Raw genomic sequence first — 27192 nt, forward strand, 5'->3', positions numbered from 1 at the left:
CTGTATCCCCACATAGGTTTCCTTTTAAATCATACATTTTCTCGAGGTTTTGATTTATGGATGTGTTTTTGTAGAAAACAGAATAAAAATATTTAATAGTGTTGTATTTTTGCCTCTATTTCTCACAACCATGGTTTAATTCATTACATTTGAGGAGCTGTTTTCAGTGTCAAGTGACATATCCCTGTCGCTGTCACAGGTGACACAGGTCACACTTCCCTTTATTGATTCTGTTTCAGACAGCGAGGCTGAGACGGAGCTGAAACAGACGAATTTATCACACCGGTGATGTTAGCGCAGAGTCTTGTGAGCCGACTGCCTCAGCATGATTCATGGCTGCTGATTGCTGACAGTTTATGTCATGGTTTTCCCCGAGTTCAGCTGCCTACGTTTTTTCCATTTCAGTGACCCACCAGAGCAACATCTGAACTTCTCAAAACCACGTTTCCCTTCTGTGTTGTTTGAGTTAAACATTTCCCACACTAGCACTAACACTTTTCAGCATGAAAAGTCGGTAAAAACTGACCTCATGTAATTCAACCAAAGTGAAAACAGAGAACTGTATATCAGCAAATGGCAGGAAGTGTTTTATGCTAAAATAACAGCAGCATCTTGAAATACAACAGAGTCCCTGCCGTCTTTGCCAAAAATGTGCTGAGTGGGGTATAAAAGAGTTGTCGTGGGCAGCGCTGGGTAGGAGGGTCGGGCACGGGGAAGCTGAGGGGGAGGAAGAAGAAGGGGGTGAGTATTCGGGAGCCTGCCACAGAAAGGGGTGGGTTGAAGGAGAGATTTAGTGTTGGGACAGGCACATGGTGGTTGGGGGTAGATGGAAAGAGAAAGGGGAAGAAGGAGCCGTAGATCTGAGTTCAAACTGCAAGCTGTGTTCAGAGAGAGCAGGAATGTGGCTCAGCGTGGGAATGAAGATGCTCTGACATGCTGAGAGACACTCTTGAATCTTGATGGATATATGACCCACACTGGCTGTATGATGAAAATATCCCGTGAGTACATGATAATTTGTTAACAGAAGTAAGGAAACTACAGTGAGGTTAGATTGAAGGGTTTAGAGGAATAAAGTCTTTGCATCTGTCTGGATGAGGGATTGTTTTACTTCACAATAAGCCTGAATATAGTATTTTATGTTTTTCCAAAGAGTTATGAAATGGAGAGGATTACTGTTAGTCATGGAGCTTTACTGTCTGACACATGGATCTCAGGACAAAACAAAGCAAATCAAACTTTTTATGTAGTTCACTGTAAATACTTTAAAAAAAAAAAAGTGGAATGTGTAATTGAGCCCTTAAAACTGTCATTATTCTGGCACCGCTCTGCTCAGGACTCTCCAAGTGTACCACATCTTTCCCTCCAGCGTTTTATTACAGGTCATGTCTAAGCAATGAATTGCATAACCAGTGTTCTTGATAGTGAGTGTTGCATAAAGTGAATTGTAAAGGAAAGGAGGCACGATACAGATACTTTAGCCATACATGGCTTTTGACAGTCTGGGCCATTGTGTCAGAACCTAACTGGGTTTCATCTCTTTGTGAAACTGTAAGTTTATACTCTACACAGTTTTAAAGCTGTAGGTTGTAGAGTACAAACAGAAGTTCTCATTCTTTGGCACCATGCCCGCCCAGCCTTTTATCCACAAGAGATTTCCTTAGAGAGAGGATGAGAGGACAGAATGTCTCGGTATCGTGTTACAGAATGCCAAACAGAGAGGAATTCCCATCTCATGTTACTTGCTCCCAGTGGTCCAACCTGTGGCTGTGGGACACAAGAGGACCTGGCAGCGCTCTCACTATAAGCTGCAGTTGAATAATACTAGCCTGATATTATCCACCTGGGAGGGAAGCCTGCGTGCAGAGAAAGCCTTTAGCTCCTGCTGATACAGGTGGGAACAGAGCAGAGTGGCTCCTGACTGCATGCACATGTTGACTTAACTGCTGGTTAAAGGGAGTAAACAGACTTTTTGTCATTCAAGGACGCAGGGAACTGTTAATATTTATTCAGTTGCTGCTCAGTCTGAAGACCAAAGTCACTTTTCATTGATTTCTGGGTGACACAGAAGTGAGGCAGCGCAGGTGAGTCCTGGATCTGTAAGCACTGGAAAACAGGCGATAGCAGTATCTTCATTGCATGGAAATAGTGCCTGTAATTATGCAGTATTGTGTGATGAATGACCGTGGTTCATGTTTCGGTCGTAGCGTGTCAGGCACAGACAGGGACTGGAACTGAGACCTCAGATGTGTGATGGGAGAGTTATTTGTCACCCGTGGGTGCAGCTTATGTGGGACTGTGTTTTGAATGTGAGCTTTACGCTCTTGCAAGGATTTAGAGGTGGGATGTTTATCAGCTGTGTGGCTGTGAAAAACTGGAACTGGTAAGAATGTCTTAGTGTGCTTTGTATTTTTATGTTAGCTTCTTACACACAGTGAATCCTCATTCTTAATAATGTGAGATATATTCTTTAAGAGGATTTTTTTTCATTAGGGCTGCATATACTAACATTAATCAATGATCAACTGTTGTCCAAGTATCAGTTTAAAATATGTTAAGCTTCTTATTGAATACTCAAAACTGAAGTTTAGAACGCTGCACTTTGGTCTTTTTCTCAATAAACATTACATAAGATTTAAGTTTATTGGTGTCGATTTTTTTAATTGTTCAAAATATTATGTATTCCTGATTTTATTTCTTTTTCATTTATTAAATGAGCATAATTTGATGTGTCCTTTCTTCATGTAAAGCAGCTTGTGTGCAGTAGCACCGATGTGTCAGGCAGCACGTCTCACTGAGGTGGTAAAAGGCACCCAACTCTATTAGCATTAATGGAAAGGTGCCAACGGTCTGTTTCCTCTCCTTGTCATCAGAGGCTGTAAGCCTACCGACAGCTTACTCTGTAGGATCAGTAGGACCTGTTTATGTTCCTCACTGCTGAGGTCACTTCTGTATTTATTAAGGAAAGTTCTGACAAAGAGGATGTAAATCAGATCTATAGATGTGTTTTTCCCATGTGAATTCTATCCAGGTCTTCGGTCCAGACTTGTTTTTGTTGAATGTTTTGGTTATTGTGTTAAAATTAAATTTTTTTTTATTTCAGTTTTTAAAGAGCATGATTTCTTGTATTTCAGAAATTGAGGCAAAAGAGGCGTGTGACTGGCTGCGGGCAGCAGGATTTCCCCAGTATGCTCAGCTCTTTGAAGGTAATAAAAGCACTCGGTGAACTCCCACACACATTCATCACAGAGCGTGGAAATGATGTTTGATTTCAAAGATAGAGATTAATGAAGCAGCACACCAATAAAAAGTGCTCTATAACAAACCTAAAATGGCACTTTTATTTAAGATCTGTTGTTAAATGAAACACTGTTATAGCTTGAACAGTGAATAATGGCACATAGTGTCATCTGGTCTTTACACAAAACATGTATTGAAGGGAGGCATACTGAGCCTCATTTACACAAGTGTACACAGGAAGCCTCGGCGCTAGGGCTCCAGCCTGTGTCCCTTCAGGCATCACAAAACAAGCGGAGCATCAGCTGCTTTTTTAGGCTAATCTTTTCTAAGCTACGATTACTACATAAACATGTCTTCTGTGCTCTTAGACTGAAGTCATGGGAAGAAATAGGTTTTATCAGGGCTTAAAGTAGCTTTACTCCCACAGATCTTTGTGTCAGGACCTGACTTCTGATGCTCTTTGCTGCAATATATTTGTTTCCCGACAGCCTGTATGCAGAAAATAGAGAAACTCCTGCAGTGTGCACTGGTAATACTGACTGAGTGAAGACATGAGCTTCATGTTACTGCTGTGATCGTGTGTTCAGATGATGAAAGGAAGTTTTAGGATGCAGCCATGTTCTAAAGCCCTCAGTGAATCTGAGTGTCTGCTCCTGTAAAGAACAGGCTGGGCCTTGTTGAAACCCTCACTGCTGCTTCTGTTTTTCATAAGAAGTTAACAACTTCTCATGAATGCAGTGGAATGTTACATTCAGTCTCTTAAGTTATGTAAGAGGAAGGCCATACTCAGAAGAAGACGTAATGCCCACACAGGCCTGCGTGCTGCTATTTGGGCAAATTCTGTCTGTTCTCATTAGCATCACACACAAAACAAGTTTGATGGTATCCCAGCCTTCAATGTACGTCTGGAAAGAATGTGGTCTGCAGATCTTTCTTTCCATTTATCCGATCCATGAACAATATCGAGTGGAATTCCAACACTGCTGCTCTCTCTGAATGTTGTGCCTTTTTTTCCTCAGATTCCCAGTTCCCCATTGATATCACTCCTGTGAAAAGAGATCATGACTTTCTGGACAAAGACCTTGTGGAACCTCTGTGCAGGTAACCAGACAAGTCAACTATAAAGTTTGAAGTCAATGCACATTTTTTTTATTACATAAAACTTTTTTTAAGCTGAGTCCCAGACACACAGCGTAAATTCAAAGCTGTAGTTGCTCAAACTAGTTTAAATAATAGCAATGATGTGGAAAATATGATGATTTAAAGATCTTTTAAATCAGTTGACCCCTCTCAGACTAATCTTTCTGAAGGCATTGATCTAATATATGCTTTATTTGTGAGAATCTTCTCCTCATGAGACATACAGTAACTAAATAAAGAATATAAAGGTGCACTAAGCTTTCGACTGGTGGTTCAACATCGCACCCTTGTAGGGCAAGATGTACTTTTTCAAGCCAAGATGAAAACATCACTTCAGCTACCACTGTAACTATGGCAACCATCCCAAGAGGAAACAGGAGGAGCATGAGGGGTGCCTCGCACAGCTCAATATACTGTGACTCTAAACAACCCTAAAGCACCTCATCTAAATTCCAAACTTGCCACGGGATAAATAGGAGACAATTGGAAACAGTTCCACCTCCAACGTGATTTTGTCCATGACTTCCCAGCATCTCTATGGCAACATAAGGATGGCTTTATAGTCTTGTTACGGCACCACAGTCTTGTGTGCAACAACAAATACCAGCCTGCACGCCGTGGGTCTCTGATAGAGCTGAAACTGATAGATATTTCATACATGTGAGTGCTCTGTCTGATCCCGGGCTAAGCAGCCTCCTATTTTAGCAACCCCACTCAAAGCTCTTTAGGCCCGTGGAATAAAGGGCCCCCAGCTTAGAAATCCTCCCTCTACTATCTACAGTAACAATCATGGGAACATCTTGTTTGAGTAACCCCTGTCATCTGCAGCACTGGAGAATAGTTAGAGCCACCATTTACTGTCACAGAACAGTACTGTCAGTCACTTTAAAAAGACTGTTAGCCATATCTGGAGCTGTTGAAGCTTGTGATTATCTCACCGCAAATTTGTTCCTTTTTGTCTACAGCCAGATGAGCTGGAGTTTATTCTGTTATGTCGTCATCTTTTCCTCATGCTATTGTTGGCTCATGCGCTGCTTTTAGTGCTGTTTTATAGTATATATATACTTGTTAGAACAGCTTGAAACTCCAGTAAACCTAGTAGTCAGTAAACCTCCAGTGCTTTTATTCGTATGTAATTAAACAACTGATTTATATTTAAAATCTGTTACGTGAATAAGTGACTAACCTTGAATATTTATATCTTATTTTTAGCAACTGTTTTACAGCTGACCTCTCTCTAATGGTGTGTGTACACCATTAGTCTGTTATAGTAAGACCACAACAGCTGGACATTAACATCTACAGATGTCATGTTTTAATTGAATGAGCCTCTGATTAGACATGGTTGACCTAAAGCTCACCTTTAATCAAACTACTACAGATAGCCCTTTAAGCCACAATCACTTACATCAGCCCTGAGAGAAGGAGAACAGAGTGCTGACAATTACCGGTGTTCATTAGGTTTAGGATTTTATGACACAGACAAACTTAGTTTCCTCCTGGCTCTGGTTGTGTATCCAGAACAGAAGCTGATCAGATTAACCCTTAAATAGCACAGGATCTATTTCTGGTCTTCTATTGTGGTGTTTCCTCATTGTTTCTTTTGAATAGAATTCATCAATGGACTCATTTTTTCTTTCAGGCGACTCAACACTTTGAACAAGTGTGCTTCTATGAAACTCGATGTGAATCTTCCAAAGAAGAAGGTAAGCGTAAGACCACCAAAACACATTGATCTGTCAGCGGCTAATAAATTGAAACCTTGACTCAAATATCAAAAAGTTCATTTGAATTTTTAAGAAGTGTCTCTGTGAAGAAGGTATTGTCTTACAATGTTATGCAGGTGCTTCCTGCACCAACACAAACATGGCCCAGCTTTGTCCTTTTAACCCACATTCTGGGTTATTTAAGACTGTACCATTGTTGTATTGCCTATCATTACTTTTTATATCTTCCTTTATTAGAATATAGCCCAGTGGCATGTTTTCATTATTTTTTCCTGCCTTGATCTATTTATAGAAAAGTCTTCAGCTCAAAGCAGCCACTCTCGGTTATATCACTGTTAGCTGGTTGCATAATGATATTAATTATAAGCAAACACATTATCCAGCTATTTCCTGCTACAGTTATTGTATGCTAGCTATTTTTCTTTCTCACAGCATGAACAGAAAAATATGCAAATAATCCATATATATATATATATATGGATTATTTGCATATTTTTCTCTCTCTCTCTCTCTCTCTATATATATATATATATATATATATATATAGCATTAGCACTGGGCAATTTTGAGCAATGCATTTATGAAAGATTTACAAATGGATTTTTAGTTTTCAGTTCATTGATAAAAGTAACAAAATCTGTCTTTCTCCAGAGTGAAGACTCTGATGAAGAAGACCTGTTTGCTATCAGTGATAAATGGACCTTTGAGTGGAGCAGCCGGCGCTGGTCCAGGTTACAGGACATTGACTGTCTGCTAGGAAACCACGGAGAGAGTCACACCTCCAGGGACGGGGTGCCTCTGAGAACAACCACCAGCAGTGAGAGTGTCCTGACGGACCTCAGTGAGCCGGAGGTCTCTTCTTTGCACAGTGAAAGCAGCGGGGGCAGCGGCCACCGGGGCCTCAGCACGGAGGACTCCGACTGCTCTAACCGCACCTGCTCAGATTCTGCAGCAATGCCAGACTCTACTTCTCTCACAATGCCTCACATCCCCAAAGAATTTGTTCACTATGGCTCACTATCTGATAAACATGGCAAGTTAAGCCGCACCCGTGCCAAAGACTTCCTGAAGCGCATGGAGACACTGAGCTCCAAAGGAACACTGGGAAGGAGCCGTAAGGCACTGGTCATCAGTGCTCCTGTGCTGCAGCAGGAGGCCCAGGCAATGAAGACGCTGCGATGTGTCGAGATCATAAATGGAGATGCTGGGACTCCAGAACCACCGTCCAACAAAGTTCTGCCCTCCCAGTCTAGTAGTGAAGGTAGCAGTCATTCTAGTGGCAGCACAGTCAGCACGCCAAGCCTGAAAGAGCGTAAGCCTCACCGAGCCGACCACAAGCGCAGTGGCATGTATTTGGAGGACATAGACATCTTCTCAGGCACCCAGGTGAATAAAGTTGCAGAACAAAACCGTAAAAATGAATTCTGCTCCTATGAAGACCTGGTGGTCCACATTCCCAAAGACCACAAACCTGGCACCTTCCCAAAAGCACTGTCTATAGAGAGTCTTTCCCCAACCAATGGGGCGCCTATTAATTGGCACACAGGCAGCATACACTTGGACTCCTCACCAATTTCACACAGAAAGGATAGCAGGCCTGTCACCCAGTGTTGCTCCAGAGGCAGCCGCATCAGTGTGTATGATAATGTTCCTGGCTCACATCTCTATGCCAGCACCGGGGACCTGATAGACCTGGAGAAAGAGGACCTGTTCCCTCACCTGGACGATATCTTGCTGCATGTCAACGGACTACAGCAGATAGTGGACCACTGGTCAAAAAATGTGTTACCTGGAGGAGAAGGGCAGGTGCAGGTGGACGGCGAGAAGGAAGACACGGAAGGCCTCCAGTCCTCTAGTCAGATAACATTGGACTTTGAGGGCAATTCTGTCACAGGAAGCCAGACAACACCCAGCGAGGGGGACAGAGACAAAGTGTCACTTGCTGACACAGAATCTACGAGGCTCAGGGAAAGAAGGGACTCGGGAGTAGGTGCATCACTCACAAGACCTAATAGGTAAGTCTGAAATGCCACTAAAATACTGAACAATTAAAAATGCTGTCATTTGTTTTTTTGTGACTAAAAATAATTGTATTTTTTTCTGACATTAGGTTAAGATGGCCCAGCTTTCAGATATCTAATCGTCTAAGTCACTCAGTGGCATCTCTGCAGATTACAAACCAGTCAGCGGGCCAGCTCAGTCTATTACAGAAGTTTTCTCTATTACGTCTCACTGCTATCATGGAGAAATACTCCATGTCTAACAAGCATGGATGGACATGGTAAGTCCTATTTAAACCTCTGAAGTCTACTTTTTGTCTATGAGGTATGGTTTTCATTAAATATGATGCCTCCTAGGTCTGTGCCGAAGTTTATGAAGAGAATGAAGGTTCCAGACTATAAAGATAAGAATGTGTTCGGGGTGCCTCTCATCGTTCACGTGCAGCGTTCAGGACAGCCATTGCCCCTTGGTGTACAGCAGGCCCTGAGGTACCTGAGGAGCCAGTGTCTGGACCAGGTCAGTGACAGCAGACTGCACAGTGAGGGGTTGGGAGATGGGGCACAGTGTGCCTTAAGGTTGTTATCAGCTGTTAAATGAACATTAACACTTTTGTTATGTGTTTAGGTGGGTCTCTTTCGTAAGTCAGGGGTGAAGTCTCGAATTCAAACACTCAGGCAGATGAATGAAAGTTCTCCGGACAACGTGAACTACGAGGACCAGTCTGCCTATGATGTCGCTGACATGGTGAAGCAGTTCTTTAGGGATTTACCTGAGCCCCTGCTCACCAGCAAGCTGGGAGAGACCTTCCTCCATATCTACCAATGTAAGTTCATGTATGATTCTCTCTTTTCCACCAGTATGTCTGTAAAGCACAAATGATGAAAAAACTATTTTTTTGACAATACAGATGTGCCGAAGGACCAAAGGTTGCAAGCTGTCCAGGCAGCCATCATGCTGATGTCGGATGAAAACAGAGAGGTGCTGCAGACTCTGCTCTGTTTCCTCAGTGATGTGACTTCCTCTGTGGAGGAGAACCAGATGACCCCCACTAACATAGCTGTGTGCCTGGCCCCTTCCCTCTTCCATCTCAATATACTGAAGAAAGACAATCTGTCACCAAGGTATTCTTCTTGTGTGCACTCTGTGGTTTTTCAGCAGCAGCAGCTTCCTTTAAAAATAATGAACAAGACATGCATGCATTCTATTAACTCCTGCATTATTATCTTCACCTATGACTCCATAAAGTTAAGCATTAAATGGTTTACAGAGTCTGCTCAGCCCTCGGGGGTGCAGTAGATTACTCTCTTTCTGGGCCAGTTTTAAAAGGACATGACACTCTTTTTAAAGCTTAATGTTTTATGAGATCATGCTGTGTACAAACAAAGCAAAGCTCTCTAATTTACCATGTTGAAATTGTTGCTAAAGGGATCAAAGGGGTCTCCTGCAGAGCGGAAGAAGGGTTTATATCCTGCATTTTAGGGGGATGTTGACCCGAGGACTCAGCTGGACTAATAGATATTCTCTCCTTATAATCTCCAGGGCCATGCAGAAAAAGTATGCCACTGGAAGACCAGACCAGAAGGACCTGAATGAGAACCTAGCAGCAACACAGGGCCTTGCTCATATGATCATAGAGTGCAATCGTCTCTTTGAGGTACACGAACCTGTAATTGATATGTAGCAAAAACTTCAAGCATAGCTGCAGCATTCTCTATGTTTACATATGCTGTGAGTCTTACACCATGCCTTCATACACCCGTCAGATCCCTCATGAGATGGTTACTCAGTCGCGTAATTCGTACGTGGAGGCTGACTTGCACGCACCAACAATTGACGAGCTGTGCAAGCAGCTGGAAGATGATGATGGAACGTACCAAACACACATGGAGGGGAGACTTCAGAACCTGCTCAAAGAGGCCCGGGAAAAGTCCAAATACTGGGTGTCATGCAGCAGCTCTGATAACACAGAACTCTACTATAAGAAGGTGAGTGTTCCTCCTCTGCAGCCACATTGTTGTACATCCAGGATGGGTAGTTGTTGATGGTTTGTATGTTTGTGCAACATTCAGGTGGGAGATGGGAACCCTTTGAGACGTTGGAGAGTGTCTGTGGAAGTGGAAGCGCCACCATCTGTAGTGTTGAATCGGGTGCTGCGAGAGCGCCACCTGTGGGATATGGACCTGCTCCAGTGGAAAGTGTGTGAAACACTGGACAAGCAGACAGAGGTCTTTCAGTATGTTCTTAGTCGTATGCCCCCTCATCCCAGCCGGGATTTTGTAGTTCTCAGGTGAGCAGTAATAAAAAGTAAACAACATATTATCAGAATATCATCCTTTGTTGTGAAGTTGCCAGAAAAGTATTTTCTGTTTAGATGCATATTAAATCTCTCTCTGTCTATTCCAGGTCATGGAGGACAGACCTGCCCAAAGGTGCTTGTTCCCTGGTTTCTGTGTCTGTAGAGTATGAGGACTGTTCTCTTATTGGAGGGGTACGAGCTATAGTATTGGAGTCTGGCTACTTGCTGGAGCCCTGTGGCTCAGGAAAGTCCAGACTAACTCACATCTGCAGAGTGGACTTGAAGTGAGTCTTGCTTACACTTTTAGCAAATGCTACTTTTTCTTACTACCATAAAGACATTAATAAATGTATGTTTCCGGCTATATTTTGAGAAGTTTATGTGATTCTTCTACCTGCACACTATAGTGTACTGAACCTACTGTTGTGATTTCAGGGGAAGGACTCCAGATTGGTACAACAAAGCCTCTGGCCACCTTTGTGCTGCAGAAGCTGCTCGGATCCGTAACTCCTTTCAGCCACTAATCGCAGACGGCCCAGAGACCAAAATCTAAGATTTTTTTTTGCTAGTGGTGTCTGCTCAGCCCTGAGATCAAGATTGAGCCTCACTGCAGGCACCAAAATGTAGTCAGGTCCCCAGAACAAAAGCACGGTGTGTTTTTCTGAGTACAAATGCTCTGAAAGTATTTTATGCTCCTCTGTACTTGCACACAGGAGGACATCTTATCGGTGCTGAGCATAATCAGTGAGAAATGAATCATCCTGCCATAACCTGTATGTTACAATAATTATTATCTTTAATAATATTATTGTATTATTGTATTATTGCTACTATAATCTACAATGTCTAGGACATTCAAGCTCTTAAATGCTTCTGGGAAGCATATACATGTTATTCATTGCAGATTTAAAGCTATAATTATTATGATGTACACTGTGTATATATGTGTGTGAATATTCTGTAAATGTAAACAAATTGTAAATATTATATATTTGTGAAGGGGTAAATAGTACAAATGTTAATTTCCTATATATTGATTCATCCACTGTGTCAACCTCCCTGTAATACACATGGTACAAAAATTGTAAGCTGGTTTTACTTTGCTTCAGTATTGTCATTTTGGAATGGGTGTAATTTTATTAAACTTTGACCTCCAATGGTTGTACAAAGTATGACTTAAGGTTTGACTTGATCATGCCTGCTTTAGGGTACTGGACTGTGCAGTCAGGTACAAGAGACATCATTTTTTAATAAAACAATCAAATTCATGAAAATGTTTGTGTGACTGCTGCCTCAATAACAAATGCACCTCTGTGATCTGGTAGGAGAGTGACCTCTGCTGGCCATTTTAAAGAAAAAGAAGCAGTCAGCAAGGGAAGATGCCTCATTTGAACTTTCATTTTAATGTAAACATGATAGTGTTTCAAAATGTTAATGAAGACTAATGAATGTTCTCTGACATTTGCAGATTGTGTTGAAGGTGAAAGCTTGAGCTGAATACAAAAACCTGGTTGGTTGTCATTTTAATCCACCAGATGGCCCTTTCTGATCATCTGAGTCATCTGAGTAACATTTCTGGCATATGTGGCAACATGTCAATAATAAATCAACTACTTCACTCACTAAAGAGGATTAATATATATATTTATTTATAATATTCAGATGTATTGAACATTAGGACAACAAAATAAAACAGCAAAGACTGCTTCTTTTACTCCGTTTGACAGTTTCTAAACTATGTTGCTATTTGCTATTATAACATTAAAGACAAAAACATTGTCATTCATTTTGCGATGCTTTAACACAAAGTAAACCAACTCTAAAAAGTGTAGAGCGATGTCTGTGCTCCCAATTCAACTGAAGTCATTCCAACGTTAAAAAAAAACCATGTTGATTGTCTCAAAATAAATTACATTTTGTTTATCAGCTCAGTGTGTAAACATGGCCGCCTTGACACCACCTCAACAGAAAATTGGAAGTGTTGTTAGTATAATAGGTTTTGCGTTGCTTTGCATATGTGTCTGTCCAAGGTCCGCAAGACTGAATCTATAACACATATTTCTGAGGAGTGGAAAAAAGTAAAATAAGAATATAAGCAGGCTCTAATGTGATATAAGTATGTGTTCAATGTCAGCATGAACTTTAGGAATCTATTAATATAAACTGCATTTAAGATTTTAATTACAGTTTTATCAATTTTTTTTAACTGGTGTAAACAAACATGTGACATCTCACATACGTCACCAGCAGGACGTCATCAGTGGGCTAGTTACACCTTGTATTTATTTTTTTAATTAGTTTCTTTGTTTTTTTGTGTTAGGAGGTCTTTTTTATTGCTTTTATTTCAGTAGTTTCAGTTTTTACATTTAGATAAATCTTACCTGAATGTGAGTTAAATCAAGGAATGTATGCCAGGTAACTTCCGGCTGCCATTTTTACGGAAATAATTAAGTGTTGCAGGTGATGGAGCAGTAGAGGCCTACTTCCTAACAGCATTTACCTGCTAAATAACCACTACAGAAACTTAATGGAACGGATGAATGAGGCGGACCGTTTGGTACCTGGCCTTTTCTTTCATATTAAGTGGTTGATAATATAGTAAAAACTCGCGACCTGTCCCCAGGCTTCATAATCGCAGCGCAGGCGTGCTGAGCGGAACCGCAGGCAGGGGGCGGCAAAATGGCGGTGACAGCAGCACAGACACGGAGACGCGCATCCAAGAAAGCGGCACACATACATACTCACAGCTTTATGTACGCAGCGCAGGTCAGTCAGCTCGGTTAACCGGCTGGAACCGACAACACACCGGACTCACTCATCGGAACTCTCCAGAGTGGATTGTACTGACAGAGAGTGGTCAGTTGTTTGTGTTTTGTTGTTCTTTTCATTCATTTTTTTCCCCCTGGATGCTCCAGAGCAGTGATTAAATTCATTACTGACAGAAAGCGTGCAGCAGCCTCTGAGACCCATTCGGTTTGGGTGGAAATGACAAGCGAGAGACCGGTGACAATGCCGGGCTCGCTGTCGCTCTCGGACCGACAACCTCCTCCAGGTCACGGGCAACACGCGGCTGCAGTCCCCGCTGCTGCTGCTGCTGCTGCTGAGAGAGTGATGATGTCCGGCGCTGGTTCTATGGTCCTCCCGGCTGGGATTATCAATCCATCGGTCCCTATCCGGAATATTAAGATGAAATTTGCTGTTCTGATCGGACTGATCCAGGTTGGAGAGGTTAGCAACCGGGATATTGTTGAAACGGTGCTGAATCTGGTAAGTAAACATTTTCTTCGCTATGACTGCAACATCAGCAGATTGTAGTGTTGACACAAACAAATGATGTTCTTTTAACACCGAGGCTGTGCAAGTGCTTCTTAAATCATTTGCATGAGTGAGAGCATTAAAAAGTCACTCTGGCTTTGGGATGAGGAATGAAGGGACACTGAAACAAAAAGCTGTCATCAACTTTTCAAGTTTTCTAAAGCTCCACCTGTCCCTGTGCTTACCTGGAAATGTGGGTGAAGATGAGCAGGCAGTAGGGGCAGCTCTTCACAGTAATGTAGATGGCATCTACATCTGCTGTGTGTGTGTGGAAATTAAAGGGGCCCACATCTTCCACATAACACTATATCTGCTTTTAGGTATTTGAGGACTGCTGTAGCACTTCTTGATAATTTGACACACAGCTCTTCAGCAGCGTGGTAAAGCGTGGATATTTTTGGTGTCCTGTAACTGAAGTGTGAACACTTGTGGGAGTAGGATCACCCTCTCCGTACAGACATATTGACCCACACAGCATGTTGTTTATAGCCTTTTCGTTCCTCCTACTACACAGGTCCATTCTGCTTTTTATAGATGCAGCAATGTGACAGGAGACGGAGTGATTTAAGCTGGAGGTGTTGGAGGATTTGAACCCTGTAGTGTGACCGGGGTTTGTAAATGGAGCCAGTTTCCAATATATTACATTAGATAAAGAGTCTGGGAAGCCAGCTGCTTTGATTTGACTCTCTTCAGGAGCAGCTGAGATTGTTTGCAGTTGTTGACTTCTCCTTGTTAACACACTAGAGATTAATTACGACCTGTTCTGGCACAACACAGATCCACTTTGTGGAGCAGGACAAATTGTAGCCGTTGGCATGTTCAGACATGAGAGTGGTAACTGGAGTCTCTGACACCTTGGCCTCTTACACTTTCCAGTGCTGTTTTCACAGGAAAGGTGCACAAGGAGAAACACACTGTAATGTTGTTTTTCAGATAAAACTGCACATTCATCTGTGACATTTGAATGTGCAGCTCTCTTTATTGCTCTGTGTTTTGTTGTAAACTAATAGAATGCTTTTCATCCAACTACTTTCCAGTCACAGCATGCCTCAAACTTTTGAATGACACTTCTAATTAACAGAGGTTATTAGTGCTTTATTGTTGTTAGCTATTTAGGACATCGGACTAATTTGTTTCTGCCTGACTTGTTTGGAAGCAGAAATACAACCTCAATCCAAATGATGCACGTTTGAATAGAGCCCATATAATTCAGAAATTTTGGACCAGGCGGCACACTAATTGTTGTTCTCTCTGCCTCCTCATCTAAATTACATCACAAAATGTGAATGAGTAGCTCCAGCTTGGGAGAGCGGTGGGAAAACTAACCCTTGTGTCGGTCAGATGGGTTTTTTAGCCCATAGAAGTTTACCTCTGTACCTCATGGGGTTCAGTTTGTGAGGTAATGAAATAATGTTTATTCTCAATCTCTTAGGAACATCTTGGTAAAAGCTGAGGTTTGAAAATCCTGGCTTGAATGTTTGTCATAAAAAAATGTTTCCTGTTCTGTTAGTTTTGCAATCTATCAGATTATTCTTCCCGATCAATGTCAAGTAGCTGTGTTCTGATGGTAATTAGTTGATGATTGGTACTAAAAAACAGTGTGAAAATCAAGGAGAGGCTTCTGCAGCACATCATCACCTTGATCCTGACATTGGAGTAACAGTGCTGTCAACAACGGCTGATATTAACACAAATCATGGCATTTTAGCATGGCTTCTTAAAGTCAAGTTATTTTGATGTCCTATCAAATGTAAAACACCTGCTGAATTTTTACATTGACTGATGTTTATGTAGCTATATGCCCTCTTGCAGTTGTATGAACAAGTGCATGTAACGTCTTCTGGTCAGGGCAGAACTCATCACTATGGCAGTCAGGAAAGTGGCAATTTCCCTTGTTCTTAATGTGGCAAAGTGTTCATGTTCTCTTAAACCATCATCTGTGTATCAAACGGTGACTAAAAACAGCAAATGGTAGTTCAAACTGGTAGAAACCTTTCCTGTAACATGAATTATATTTGAACATGTCTTGTCCACATTTCCATATTTTACCTGTGTGGTAAAACTGTCTGCATTCACATAATTGTCTCTCCAAGTTTGTCTTGTCTTGAGTAAAACTTAAGAGGGATGAAGTGTGAAGTATTTGGATTGAATTGATTCTAGTTGCCTCTGAGTGTGTTTTAAAGGAGCGAGGAGAGAAGAAATGCTGCAGGAAAGGTTTGATACAATTACAGTATTGGACAGAGATATGCAGATATGAATCCTGGCTGACCAGAGCTATAATTTTTCACAAAGAACAAAACCGCCAATATAGACTTTCATGGCTACAGGGGATGTTGGACACTGAAAAGATTTTTGATGGATTATCACTTTAATTACATGCTTCACCTTGCTGCTCACAGCTCTACAAAGAGGATACAACTTGTCCAACATATGATTTCACCAACTCACTTCCAGAAAACTCTAGTGTTACTTTTTCTAATGCAATATTCCATCCTCATCTGTGTCTGTGGTTTTACAGTAAATTCTGTCACTAGCTAAGTGGGAAACTGTCTTATTGCTTGTGTGATATGTATTTGGCTTGCCAGTGTAGGTAGAAAGCACACCAGTATTTAAAATGAGAAATTGACAGGCACAGTATGCCCTTACTGCTTTGTTGAAAATATGATCAATGATAGTTGCCAAATCAATTAGTTTCATTAGCTTAATGGCATTACACATGCTGCTACAATCATCTTTATGGCAGAGGCAATGATGCACATTTGATTAGTAATCACTGATCCTTGCTGTTTCTGATTACAAGATGTCTTTGAGAGCGATTTTACTGACTTGCAACCAAATGAAGAACAGTGAAACATTTTTTTGTATAAGATCTATTATTGTATTGAAAGTCACATTAGTTTGGATTTTTGCTTTGACTGAAGAGCTGGCATTCCTGAACCGTGTAAACACCCTCCAGATGTGATGTCAACACAAATTGCTGGGGCTTAACTGTCTGTGCTGAACAGGACTTTGTCTCTGCTGGTCACAATTAATGGTCAACCATTACTCAGACTGATTGAAGAATTAACTCTGTCTTCTAGACATTATGTTTATATATTACTAGACTTTATAGATTGCTACATTTCAGGTTGTTAACACTACCTGGAAGCTGAGTTTTAGGCTGATTTATTCATGTAATTTTTTTAGGTAAATGATGCTAGTGTCACATTGAGGTGCTCAGGATGGATGGCAGGTGCAACTGGGTCCCGAGTCCCTTTCTTAGAAAGCAGAAGTGCTTTGGTTAGTTTTCAGTGAAATATTGAAATGGCTTGTGTTTTTAGTCAGTGTGACATTTCTCTGTATTAAAACAAAACCAATATCTTTCCTGTATCTTTCCAGTATCTATAAACACATTTTATTAATACTCTTCTTAAAACAAGGAGGTTTTGGATGGCAAATATATAGATATATGAATAATGTAAATCTGTTTAAAATAAGCTCAGTTTCTTTGTGAATATAAATGAGAAAATCCATGCATTGCAGTTATTTGCTGACTTGCTCAGTGAACCGGTCTTTGCAGCAGTTTGCATTGTTTTGTGGCTGCTCTGCAGTCCAGACACTTAGAGACATTAGACATTTATGCTCTAAATTGCTTATAGATGTGATTGAGAGTGACAGTTTGTCACTGATGTCCTCTGGATTCTATAAGCCTCATGCTTGTAGGAGTGAACATAATGAAAATGCTCTGTGTGTTGAATGTAAGTGATTGATTGAACAGCTTGCAGGAGAATCTGTTTGGCACATTAACAGCCACTGCTTCACTGTAAACATTAACAAGTTAATTAAACAAGACCTGAACATCATTGCCCTCATATGACCCTAAAAACAATGTTGTTTGTGCCATACAGTAATTGAATGAGCGAAACTCAGATGCTACAGCTTTTTTGCACTATCCCTTATCAGAACTAATTAAAGAGGAATGTCATTAATCTTTCATGTATAGGCATCTTCAAATGAAAGCTGTAATTAAGATAATGTATTATAAGTCAGGTTGTGGAGCCCTGCCTTGGAGGTTGATGTAATTCCATAAGAATTAATTGGAGTACCACAGGGGAGCTTGAGCTCTGCCATTTTACTTGGAGACATTATCGAGCTTGTATCTTTGGAGTTTGTCTTTTGTTGTGTGTCACTATATTAGATAAGCATCCGTGTTGTGAGGTGTGCTGCTTCACTGGCTGTTTTAGGTAAAGCATTAGGAATTCTAAGAAAATGGATTGCTTAATAATCTTTGGAATAATGAGTAGCCTGCATCCTGTGATCTTATGTGGGGTTAAATATGGTCTGAGGAGTTGGAGGAGGCCAAATAAGGAGGCGTTAATCCATGGAGGGGTTTTTCTAGGTAATAAGTAGCTACATGTAGCCTGACCAGAAGGAAGCAAGATGCCAGTGTGGTGAGGACAGAATCTGCAGTTTTCTGCTTGTTTTAGTAGATTTTTAGCTGTGAAGACGACTGAGGAAAAGCGTTGTTATCTTGATTGCATGCATCTGGCAAACGTGGCATCATTTGGTCACGTGGGAAAACAGATTTAGCTGTCAGTTTACATGCAGTATTATATTGCTTGCTACTTCCCACATAAAACTGCTAACAGCTTCTCAAAAGTACTCAAAGTTGACTTTTACCGGTAATTGGCTGACCTGCTTTGAGGCATTCACTTCACTCTATTGTGTGATTACAATAGCCCTGATTAAAATTGTACAGATCTAACCAATCACACCTGCCAAAGCTTGGAAGGAAGTCAAAATAGGTTCAAAGGACATTTGTAAATTACAGTTCTAAAATGTATTATAGAACATTAAAATGAGTTAGTGGTAAAAAAGGGCCTAGGGTTTGGCGAGTCTTTTTACAGTAAATCAATGACAGAAAAAGATTTTTGTGTACCGGTAGATGACAGCTTGATAGAAGACTCTGTGCCTGCTGTCTGTCCTCAGAAGCAATCTGAAATTCATATTGTCTCATACTAAGAAAGTGTGAGGAGCTGGAAACTTAAACATACATGTTCTGTCATTGTGGCACTTGAAAACTAACCTGAACCATCGTGAAAGTCGTCTGTAGAATGAGTTTGGAAAAAGAAGAGAACTTAAGAAAAAAATATTAGGCAGGTGAATATGAGTTTATCACTTAAGCCCATCATCAAACCTTAAACATACATTAACTGCTAATAGTTACTTGCAGTAATCTGCAGTAAGTTCTGAGCTGAATGCATCGGCTTGGAAGCCTAGCAAGACGGACTCCACTGTGACAACATAAATCTTACAGTGGACACTGCATTAACTGTCTTCTGTTTCATAGTATTGAAATAAATGCTGTACTAAAATGAATCAAAAATCAAAAGTCAGGATAAAGAACTATTGTTTGCTGCTAAGACACAATTAATATATTTGACAATAAAAAAAATCAATGAAAGACAAAAACTGAGACTGGTGTTTGGCCTAAGCTACTTTGAGCCATGGTTGGTCTGCACTGTAAGTGTCCCTCTGCTGCTGTTGAGTCAGTTGCTTGCACACTTTGATCAATCTCGGATCATGTGACCTCTGGGCACTGTAACCATTTTTACAAATGTCACTCTCCAATCTCTTTGTCCTGTATTAAAAATACCTAATGGGTCTGTGCTTTGACTGCATGCACAAAATTAACTTTCACAAGTTTCACTTCAAGAAAAAAAAAAAAACAAGTTTGGAACACTATTGAGATTGTTATTCATTTGTGTATTTGTTAGACATCACACCAAGCAGTTCTGAAAGTATCTTATTGATCTGAAACTTGTCCTGCTGGTTCTATCCTGCAGTTGTGAGCATTCAGGCCTCTTTGTAGAGTGAAAGATAATTTATCCAGAATGATGAAAGCTGTCTTGTTATTGTTGTTAATGTACCCCGCCTGCTCTATATGATGAGAGAGTTAAATCCTCCACATTCATCATGAATAGATGTTTTCACCTTCATGTGCTCTTTGCTGAGCATGTTTTCCAGTTAAAAGCGTGCATTGCAGGGGGCTACAGTATGCTGCAATTGTGCTTCCTCAGTGAAGTTTATTCCCTACTAAGCCATCCAATTTCTGCCAACAGCAGTTTCCTCTGATCTACTCTGCGATAATCTTCTTAGGATTTGAGGGCAAATTGAAATTCTGATTCTGGGCAAATTTGTTTGTTTAAAAGTCATTTACCTGAACTGTTGATTGACTCGGGGAGCATGCTGATATGCATTTTCTTGTCCTCAGCCAAGGACAAAGTAAAGGGCTGTGTTTAAAATATTTTCTGTATTCTGCCATGTTTGCATTATAGTTTTTTCAGCCTTTTTGGTGTCTTCAGTATCTCAGTACACACACATTGTTCTGTTTAAATAGCTTTCATCAGGTTCACAGTATCTGTGAGATGTTCTTGTTGCCCTTATGTGTTATATTTTTAGTGATTTCTCAGGTTTTATGTAACCTTTTTCAATCATACAGTGCTTATGAAGGAGCTGAAGTTTCTTTTGTGTCATTCTTTATTCATGCCACTTATTACTTTTCTGTATACTTTTACTTGGCCAATGCTACATTACTTTTTTTCCTCTGTCTATTGGTCACTATTTGTAATGTTGCTGGAATGGTAGGCTACCTATGTAGGTGACAGCAGCAGCAGCAACATTAACATGCTGTTGGGTGTGGACCCTTTGTGGTTTCATTGATAAGAGATGGTGCCTTGAGGAAATCCTAAAGAGATGAGTCAAATGACTTTGCAAAGGCCATGGTTCTATTTTCTGTCTGTTCTCCCCTTGGCCTTACTCTTCTCATGCCATGCTCATCCATCCTAGTCGCTCATGCAGCGCTGCCCCAGAGACATGCTGATGGTATATTATTTGGCTGCTGCCTACATTAGTGTCAGGGTGCATTCTGGGATCCAACTCCCAGCTCAGCGGGGATAATGTTTATCGTTGGGCTCAACACAATCAGAGTTGTGGGGACATGGTGTTTCAGGACTTATGTTGATGGAAATGTGTTGCTGTGATAAAACAGTGTGCAAAATCTTTTTGAGACGGGTGACATGAAATAAGTAAAGCATGAGCATGTCCAAAGAGACCAGGAATACAAAGTGATTATATACCAAGACCACTACCTCACAATTACACTGTTGCTGTGCAGATTGGCCTGCGGTGGGGTGTAACAACTTCTCAGCACAACATCGGCTGGGTCAAATGGGGTTACGCAGTTAAGTTCAGTACATCAGGTGCAAAACTTCATCTCTAACAAGCTATGTTCTAACAATCAGCTCTTTGTGTGAGGGAGAGCCTTTTCAATTGTCCTTGAAGATAGGTGCTCATTGAAACACACACAGGCGAAAAATACAAAGAAAAACAGTGAGCAGTATAATTTGTATTCATTGATCTTCATCAATATATAATTTTTACCATCACAATGGGCAAAAAACAAGAAAAGTCTGTTCAAACCACTGTATATCTTACAGCCATTCCTCATAAATTAGTTAGTGATGGAGTTGGCCTGTTGTACTTTTAGCTTATTGCATTCTTAAAATATAAATTATTTCTCCATTTGCTCAATTTACAAACTATGAATTTTACATTTATTTAGAACTAGAAAATATGGTCACTGACTGAAGCACTAAGGACTATTTACAGCAGGGGACAAGTGTGTTGGCTCATCATCAGTAGCAACAATGTGAATACTGAGGCTTAGTCCCGGGTGGAGGTGCTGCTGGCATTGAACCAAATCCCAGCCTAGGTGTTAATGCGTTGTCTCCCCCCATAGGGACAAGGCCCTGCATACACATGCTCATTTCTATGGAGATGAGCTGCATCTCTGATCAGGCAAACATGCAAAGTCATAATGCTCGCTGCAGCAGGGTGACGGCACTGTTATCAAAGTGTTCGCAGTGCAGTGCAGATGCAGTCAAAGCAGAGACTGTCTGATAACCACACAGAAAAGGTGCAAATGAAATCTGTGCCTCAGCTACTGACAATCGCTATATGATTAGAGGCAATTAGAGGCGCTCAGAGGTTGAAAATATAAATCTATATTTAAATAGTCAGATTAATATGCAGTGAAACTGAACTTATGTTTGACACCAAATAAACTCCTCCAAACGTAGTCACAGCAGTCTAACTGGATTTTATTTGTAATCTTTTACACCTAATACTTTAATAGCAGCAGCTAGGTTCCAGTGGGAAATACTGACATCATCTTTTCATGTAATTTCCAGCTGCTTTATTCTGTGCATATAATTTATGGCCCAGTGGTAGAAAAAGTGGGTTACCTGCATACATTTTACAGTTCCTGAGCTTGTAAATGGCAAAACTAGTCAAATCTGAAGCTTATCTTGTCACCATAGTAGCCAAGTCAATGATGGATAGGCTTGCTGCTAGACCTAACTATGTAGATTTGTGCATAGACAAGTAATGTGACAAAAAAAGAAACGAACAAAACAGGACACTGCCTCATGGGAAATTTGGTAAATCTCCCCCCTCCTTAAAATAATGTGTTATGTTTGTCGGTCTCTGAGCCCTGAGGTCATAGAAGGAACCACATATGTGTGCCTCCATTTTTATAAGGCAGTGAATGAAAGGACAGACCTGTCTTGTGTGCTATAACATCAGAATTGTTCTGATTGCTGTGCTTCAAGAAATACAGGTACTTCAACACATGTTCGCTGTCATACAGCTGCAGCAGCTTCCCTGTGAAAAGGCAGTGCAATTTTTACTTTCCATCTCAGCCAGTGACGGAACATGAGAGGGTAACCCACTTTATTGGTGCAGCATAAGGCTTGATGTCCGTATTACAGGAAGTGACAGATTTATAATTCTCTGTTGCACATGAGCCACTAGGCAGTTAATGATGTGTGCTGTGAATACAGATTTCTACATTATGCCTGACAAAGCTGGCATTGTTGATGGGATGGTTGTGTTTTGAATATGTTTTCATTTACACTTCATTCCCTTTGGTCTTGAAGTGCTACAGCTCTGTGCCTGCAGTGTTTTACCATTAAATGTCTGATGCCGGGATGCTGTGTACATCCTGCTCTTTTTTTTGCATTCCTGTGAGGGGTTTGCTTTTGATAAAGGTTGGTCTAATCAATCTCCTAGATGTTTATATTTATTGCTCCACTACAGCTGGGATGTTTCCATTTCCTGCTGATATTGAAGCATGAAGGACTGTGTAAGAGCTTGATCACACTGATTTAATGTGGCTAAAGTAAAGGGAAAATAATGGAAGGCTTAGTGAGAGTTAGGGGTTTGGATTACAATTAATACTAAGGGATCAGTGTAATGAACGAAGGCACCATCCATTTTTATGGCTCATTATCCTTCTTTGCCATATTCTAACTGGATTTTTTTATGATTAGTCATTTGGACATCATCTGCAGTCAGCTTGATTTGTTTGTCTGGTTCAGAGCAGTCAGACTTTGATAGTTTCTCATTATTTGCTTGTTGAATATTTACTAAAAGGTACTTTTAGTAAAACATTGACGCTTAACTTCTGATTGGAATGCCTGTTAACATCAGATTTGCTGAGCATAAAACTGTCACTCATGCATATTCACAGAGAACTAATGGACGTGTATATAATGTTGTATTTCTCTCCTTTAATTAAAAGTTTTGTAAATGGCAACTTTGCTTCTGCAGTTAATTAATTCAGAGTTTGATTATTTTATGTGTTGCATACAGGTCAGTGTTTATCCTCTCAGAGTAAATCTTTATATGTTTATCACTTGACTTGGTTTTGTTGTTCACACTGTTTTTACAAAATATGCTATTTAGAATAATAATAATAGCATGCAGTCGAGATTTATTTTTTTATTTTAAGATAACTAGTAAACCAACTCTATAGACGGCAGTGAGCGGGTGCTGTTGATCTGTAATAGATGGTTTGGACTTGCACTGCATCTTATGTTGTTTTGGGGATTCACTTCAGTCTCTGCTTGTTGTATCCATAGGCGTATTGAAGCCCAATTTCAAGCAAAGGCAGGATGCTGAATGTGTGTGTCTCAGGCTAATGCTATTAGTTGTGAGAGCTGGACTGCTTTGAAAGGAACATCTGGCTGGAGAGCCTCGCTGTTGCTCCAGAGTCTCAAGCAGAGACGGATTACTGCCGTGACATTTGGTTGAAGATGATTCAGCATGGAATTAGATGCCCTATATGGAACACAGCTTGGGACAGTGTCACAGTCTTACTCCTCTAGTTAATATGAATACAGGGTGTTAGAGAGTGGTGAATGGCTGTGGAGATTGCTGAATCCAAGCATCATGCTTCTGACTGATAATGCTCTGATTAATGTTTAAGTTGTTTATCTTATGTTCTCTGGCCAGAAAATCCTCTTCTTGCACACAACTTATATTTGCTTTTTTTATATAAATATATATGTGTTGACCACATTTTTATTTCTCAGCTGGATGGTTAAGTGTAGCTGTTTGAAGCTGCTGGCGGTTTTTTATTTTATCTATCCATAGTGTATGTATCTCGCCAGTCAGTCCATTTCTTCCCCGGAGCATTACTTTTACTCTGCAAACATTCTTCCATAGGATATAGGTGAAAATGGAAAAATACAGAAACAATTCAAACAGCCAGCTTACAATTTAAGTAGACCAGTCTGTATGTTTGTTAATCAATGCTAAAAAAATATTGTTAACCATCTGAAATGACACCAAAGCTCATTCAGAGGCATCCTGTAAAGTATTTTCGGCCTGCCTAAAGCAGATTATTTGTGTTTTTCATGGACCGTAGAATCAAATATTCTTTCCAAACTTTTTTATTGGGTAAGTCACAGCAGGAAACACAAAGTGAAGATGAACAGTGAATATTACACGTTTCGTGCAGTGGCCGCCTTAAATTTGCAATAACAGCCTTTCTCACCCCAAACTCTCACCATTCCCATGAACAACCCATCCCACCCACCCCCCGCCCAGTCAGGTCCTACGCACATTAGAGACAAGTAATTCGACACAGATATGGATAAGTACCTAGATAATGAATAAAGAAAAATTGAAATAAATAATGTACTAAACAAGTAAAACAAAAAATAATCAAACAAAAAAAAAAAAAAAAAGGCCTGATTGAGTGTGTCAAAAACATCAGACCAGAAACTAGTCAGTCTAGGACAGGACCAGAACATGTGCACATGATCAGCAGAATCTTGTTGACACCTATTACAAGCACTACTCCTGTCAGGAAAAATCGTAGCAAGTCTAGCGTTAGTATAGAATGCTTTATGTAACACCTTACACTGCATTAGGCCATGTCTGGCACAAATGGAAGAGGTATGTACTAAAAGAAGCACCTTGGACCACTGATCATCTGACAATGGGACTCCTAGGTCAGTTTCCCAAGAAACTTTGAGAGTTGTAGTGGGAGGGATGACCAAAGAGTTGACTCTATTATATATAACTGATGTAATTTTCTTCTGATTCGGAGCAGGTGTAAGAAATTGGTCAATCCCTGCCTCAGGAGGGCGATTGGGGAAGTGGGGAAATTGTTTTTGTATAAAATGTCTGACCTGAAAGAAACGAAACAAATGGTTGTTAGGGAGGCCATATTTGACAGAAAGCGAGGAAAAACAAAGAAAGACACCGTCCTCGTATAGGTCACCCAGAGTCGACAGACCCCTGGCTGACCAACTACGAAAGGCAGCATCCGAGCAGGAGGGTGGAAATTGATGGTTGAATAAGATTGGCGCAAGGGTAGATGCCCTATGCAGGCCAAAATGTTTCCTAAATTGCAGCCAAATCCGAATTGTGTCAGAAACCACAGCATTATGGCAATCTTTTGGGACTGTTGTGGGGAGCTGAGAGCAGATAATAGAGACAAGGGAGGTCTTGGAAGAGGAGACCTCAGACCGAACCCAAAGGGGGCAGTCTTGTAAAGAGTCACACTTCACCCAGTAAAGAAGTTTTGTGATGTTACATGCCCAATAGTAGTGACGGAAGTTTGGAAGGGCGAGACCGCCCTCCGCTTTCGGGAGTTGCAAAATCGACCTCTTAAGGCGAGCTGGCTTATTATTCCAAATAAATGTATTGAGTTTTTTATCCAAATCAATGAAAAAAGATTTATTAATGAATATTGGGATATGTTGAAACAGATATAAGAATTTAGGAAGTATGACCATTTTCACTAAGTTAATGCGGCCCACCACTGATAAAGGAAGAGAGGCCCATCGACACATGTCAGAAACACATTTTTCCTGTAGAAGTTGGAAATTTTTAACAAACATTGTTCTAAAAGATTTTGTGACAGACACCCCGAGATATCGAAACCCATCTACAGCTAATTTAAAGGGGGAGAAATTTTGAGGGAGTGCTTCAGCTAACTGGTTAATACGAAAAATTTCGCTCTTCTGGAGATTAATTTTATACCCTGAAAGTTGGCCAAAGTCGTTTAAAATTGTTAGAATTGCCGGTAGTGAAGAAAGTGGTTCGGAAATGTATAATAACAAGTCATCCGCATACAACGAGAGCTTGTGGGTAACACCACAACGTGTAATACCTTTGAAACAATTATCACTGCGGAGCCAGATGGCAAGGGGCTCAATAGCTAAGTTAAACAGAAGGGGGGAGAGTGGGCAGCCTTGGCGGGTTCCGCGCTGTAAGGAGAAAGGAGAGGAAACATGACCATTAGTAGTTATGAATGCAACAGGATGCGAATAAAGGAGCCGAATCCATGCAGTGAAGTTGGGGTGAAGGCCAAATTTGTCCATGGTAAAAAAAAGGTATTCCCACTCAACCCTATCAAAGGCCTTCTCCGCATCTAATGAAACAACAACTTCTGGCAAAGTGGATGGCGTAGAGAAAAGAATGTTAAACAACCTCCTGGTATTAAAAGAGGAATGCCTTCCTAAAGTAAAACCGGTCTGATCCGCAGATATAATGCCTGACATAACTTGTTGAAGGCGAGTAGCCAAAATCTTAGATAGTATTTTAAAGTCCACATTCAAAAGGGAAATAGGTCTATAGCTACTACAAAGACAGGGGTCCTTGCCTTCCTTTAAAAGTAAAGAAATCGATGCCAGGCAAAGGGAATCTGGCAATTTGCCATTCAGAAGCGAGTCATTGTACATCCTAGATAAAAGCGGGGACAGCTGTGCGGAGAAGGCCTTGTAAAATTCAGCGGTGAACCCATCCGGGCCAGGGGACTTCCCATTTTGCATTGTTTTAATGGCCTCCTGTATCTCAATGGAGGAGATGGGGCGACCCATCTGCTGGGCAGTGGCTTCATCAACCTGGGGAAAGTTAAGAAGAGCAAGGGGGGAGGAACTCAAGTCAGTACTGGCAAGAGATTCGGAGGAGTAAAGGTTAGAGTAGAATTCTAAGAAAATCTTGTTAATATCAGCTGGGTCTGAGGCGACCACACCGGTGGATGATGTTATTTTAGTTATCTGTCTAGAAGCACTAACTGCACGGGCTCGTTGGGCCAAGAGCCTCCCAGCTTTATCCCCCTGCTCAAAAAAAAGCTGT

At 40.8% G+C, this 27192-nt stretch overlaps 2 protein-coding genes across 14 annotated transcripts in view; both read left to right on the forward strand.

Moving 5' to 3' along the window:
• The window catches only part of stard13b (StAR related lipid transfer domain containing 13b), a 50526-nt gene extending 38854 nt beyond the window's left edge, over positions 1-11672 (forward strand). For 5 of the 9 annotated variants that reach the window (XM_028419161.1, XM_028419163.1, XM_028419162.1 and 2 more), the window contains 13 exons: positions 3135-3206; positions 4260-4341; positions 6023-6086; positions 6759-8122; positions 8218-8388; positions 8465-8624; positions 8733-8931; positions 9016-9229; positions 9648-9762; positions 9872-10093; positions 10178-10395; positions 10512-10688; positions 10840-11672. In XM_028419161.1, coding sequence (XP_028274962.1) covers positions 3135-3206; positions 4260-4341; positions 6023-6086; positions 6759-8122; positions 8218-8388; positions 8465-8624; positions 8733-8931; positions 9016-9229; positions 9648-9762; positions 9872-10093; positions 10178-10395; positions 10512-10688; positions 10840-10957 — 3176 coding nt within the window. In that variant the 3' untranslated portion in view covers positions 10958-11672. The other 4 variants (XM_028419166.1, XM_028419167.1, XM_028419168.1 and 1 more) reach the window with 4 other exon arrangements.
• Positions 11673-13389: 1717 nt separating this feature from the next.
• nbeab (neurobeachin b) overlaps positions 13390-27192 on the forward strand; it is a 160531-nt gene continuing 146728 nt past the window's right edge. For all 5 annotated transcript variants that reach the window (XM_028418798.1, XM_028418801.1, XM_028418800.1 and 2 more), the window contains exon 1: positions 13390-13671. In XM_028418798.1, coding sequence (XP_028274599.1) covers positions 13390-13671 — 282 coding nt within the window. The remainder of the gene's footprint in view (positions 13672-27192) is intronic.

The sequence above is a fragment of the Parambassis ranga genome, chromosome 13 (genome assembly GCF_900634625.1).
Source record: "Parambassis ranga chromosome 13, fParRan2.1, whole genome shotgun sequence".
NCBI classification, from domain to species: Eukaryota; Metazoa; Chordata; class Actinopteri; family Ambassidae; genus Parambassis; species Parambassis ranga.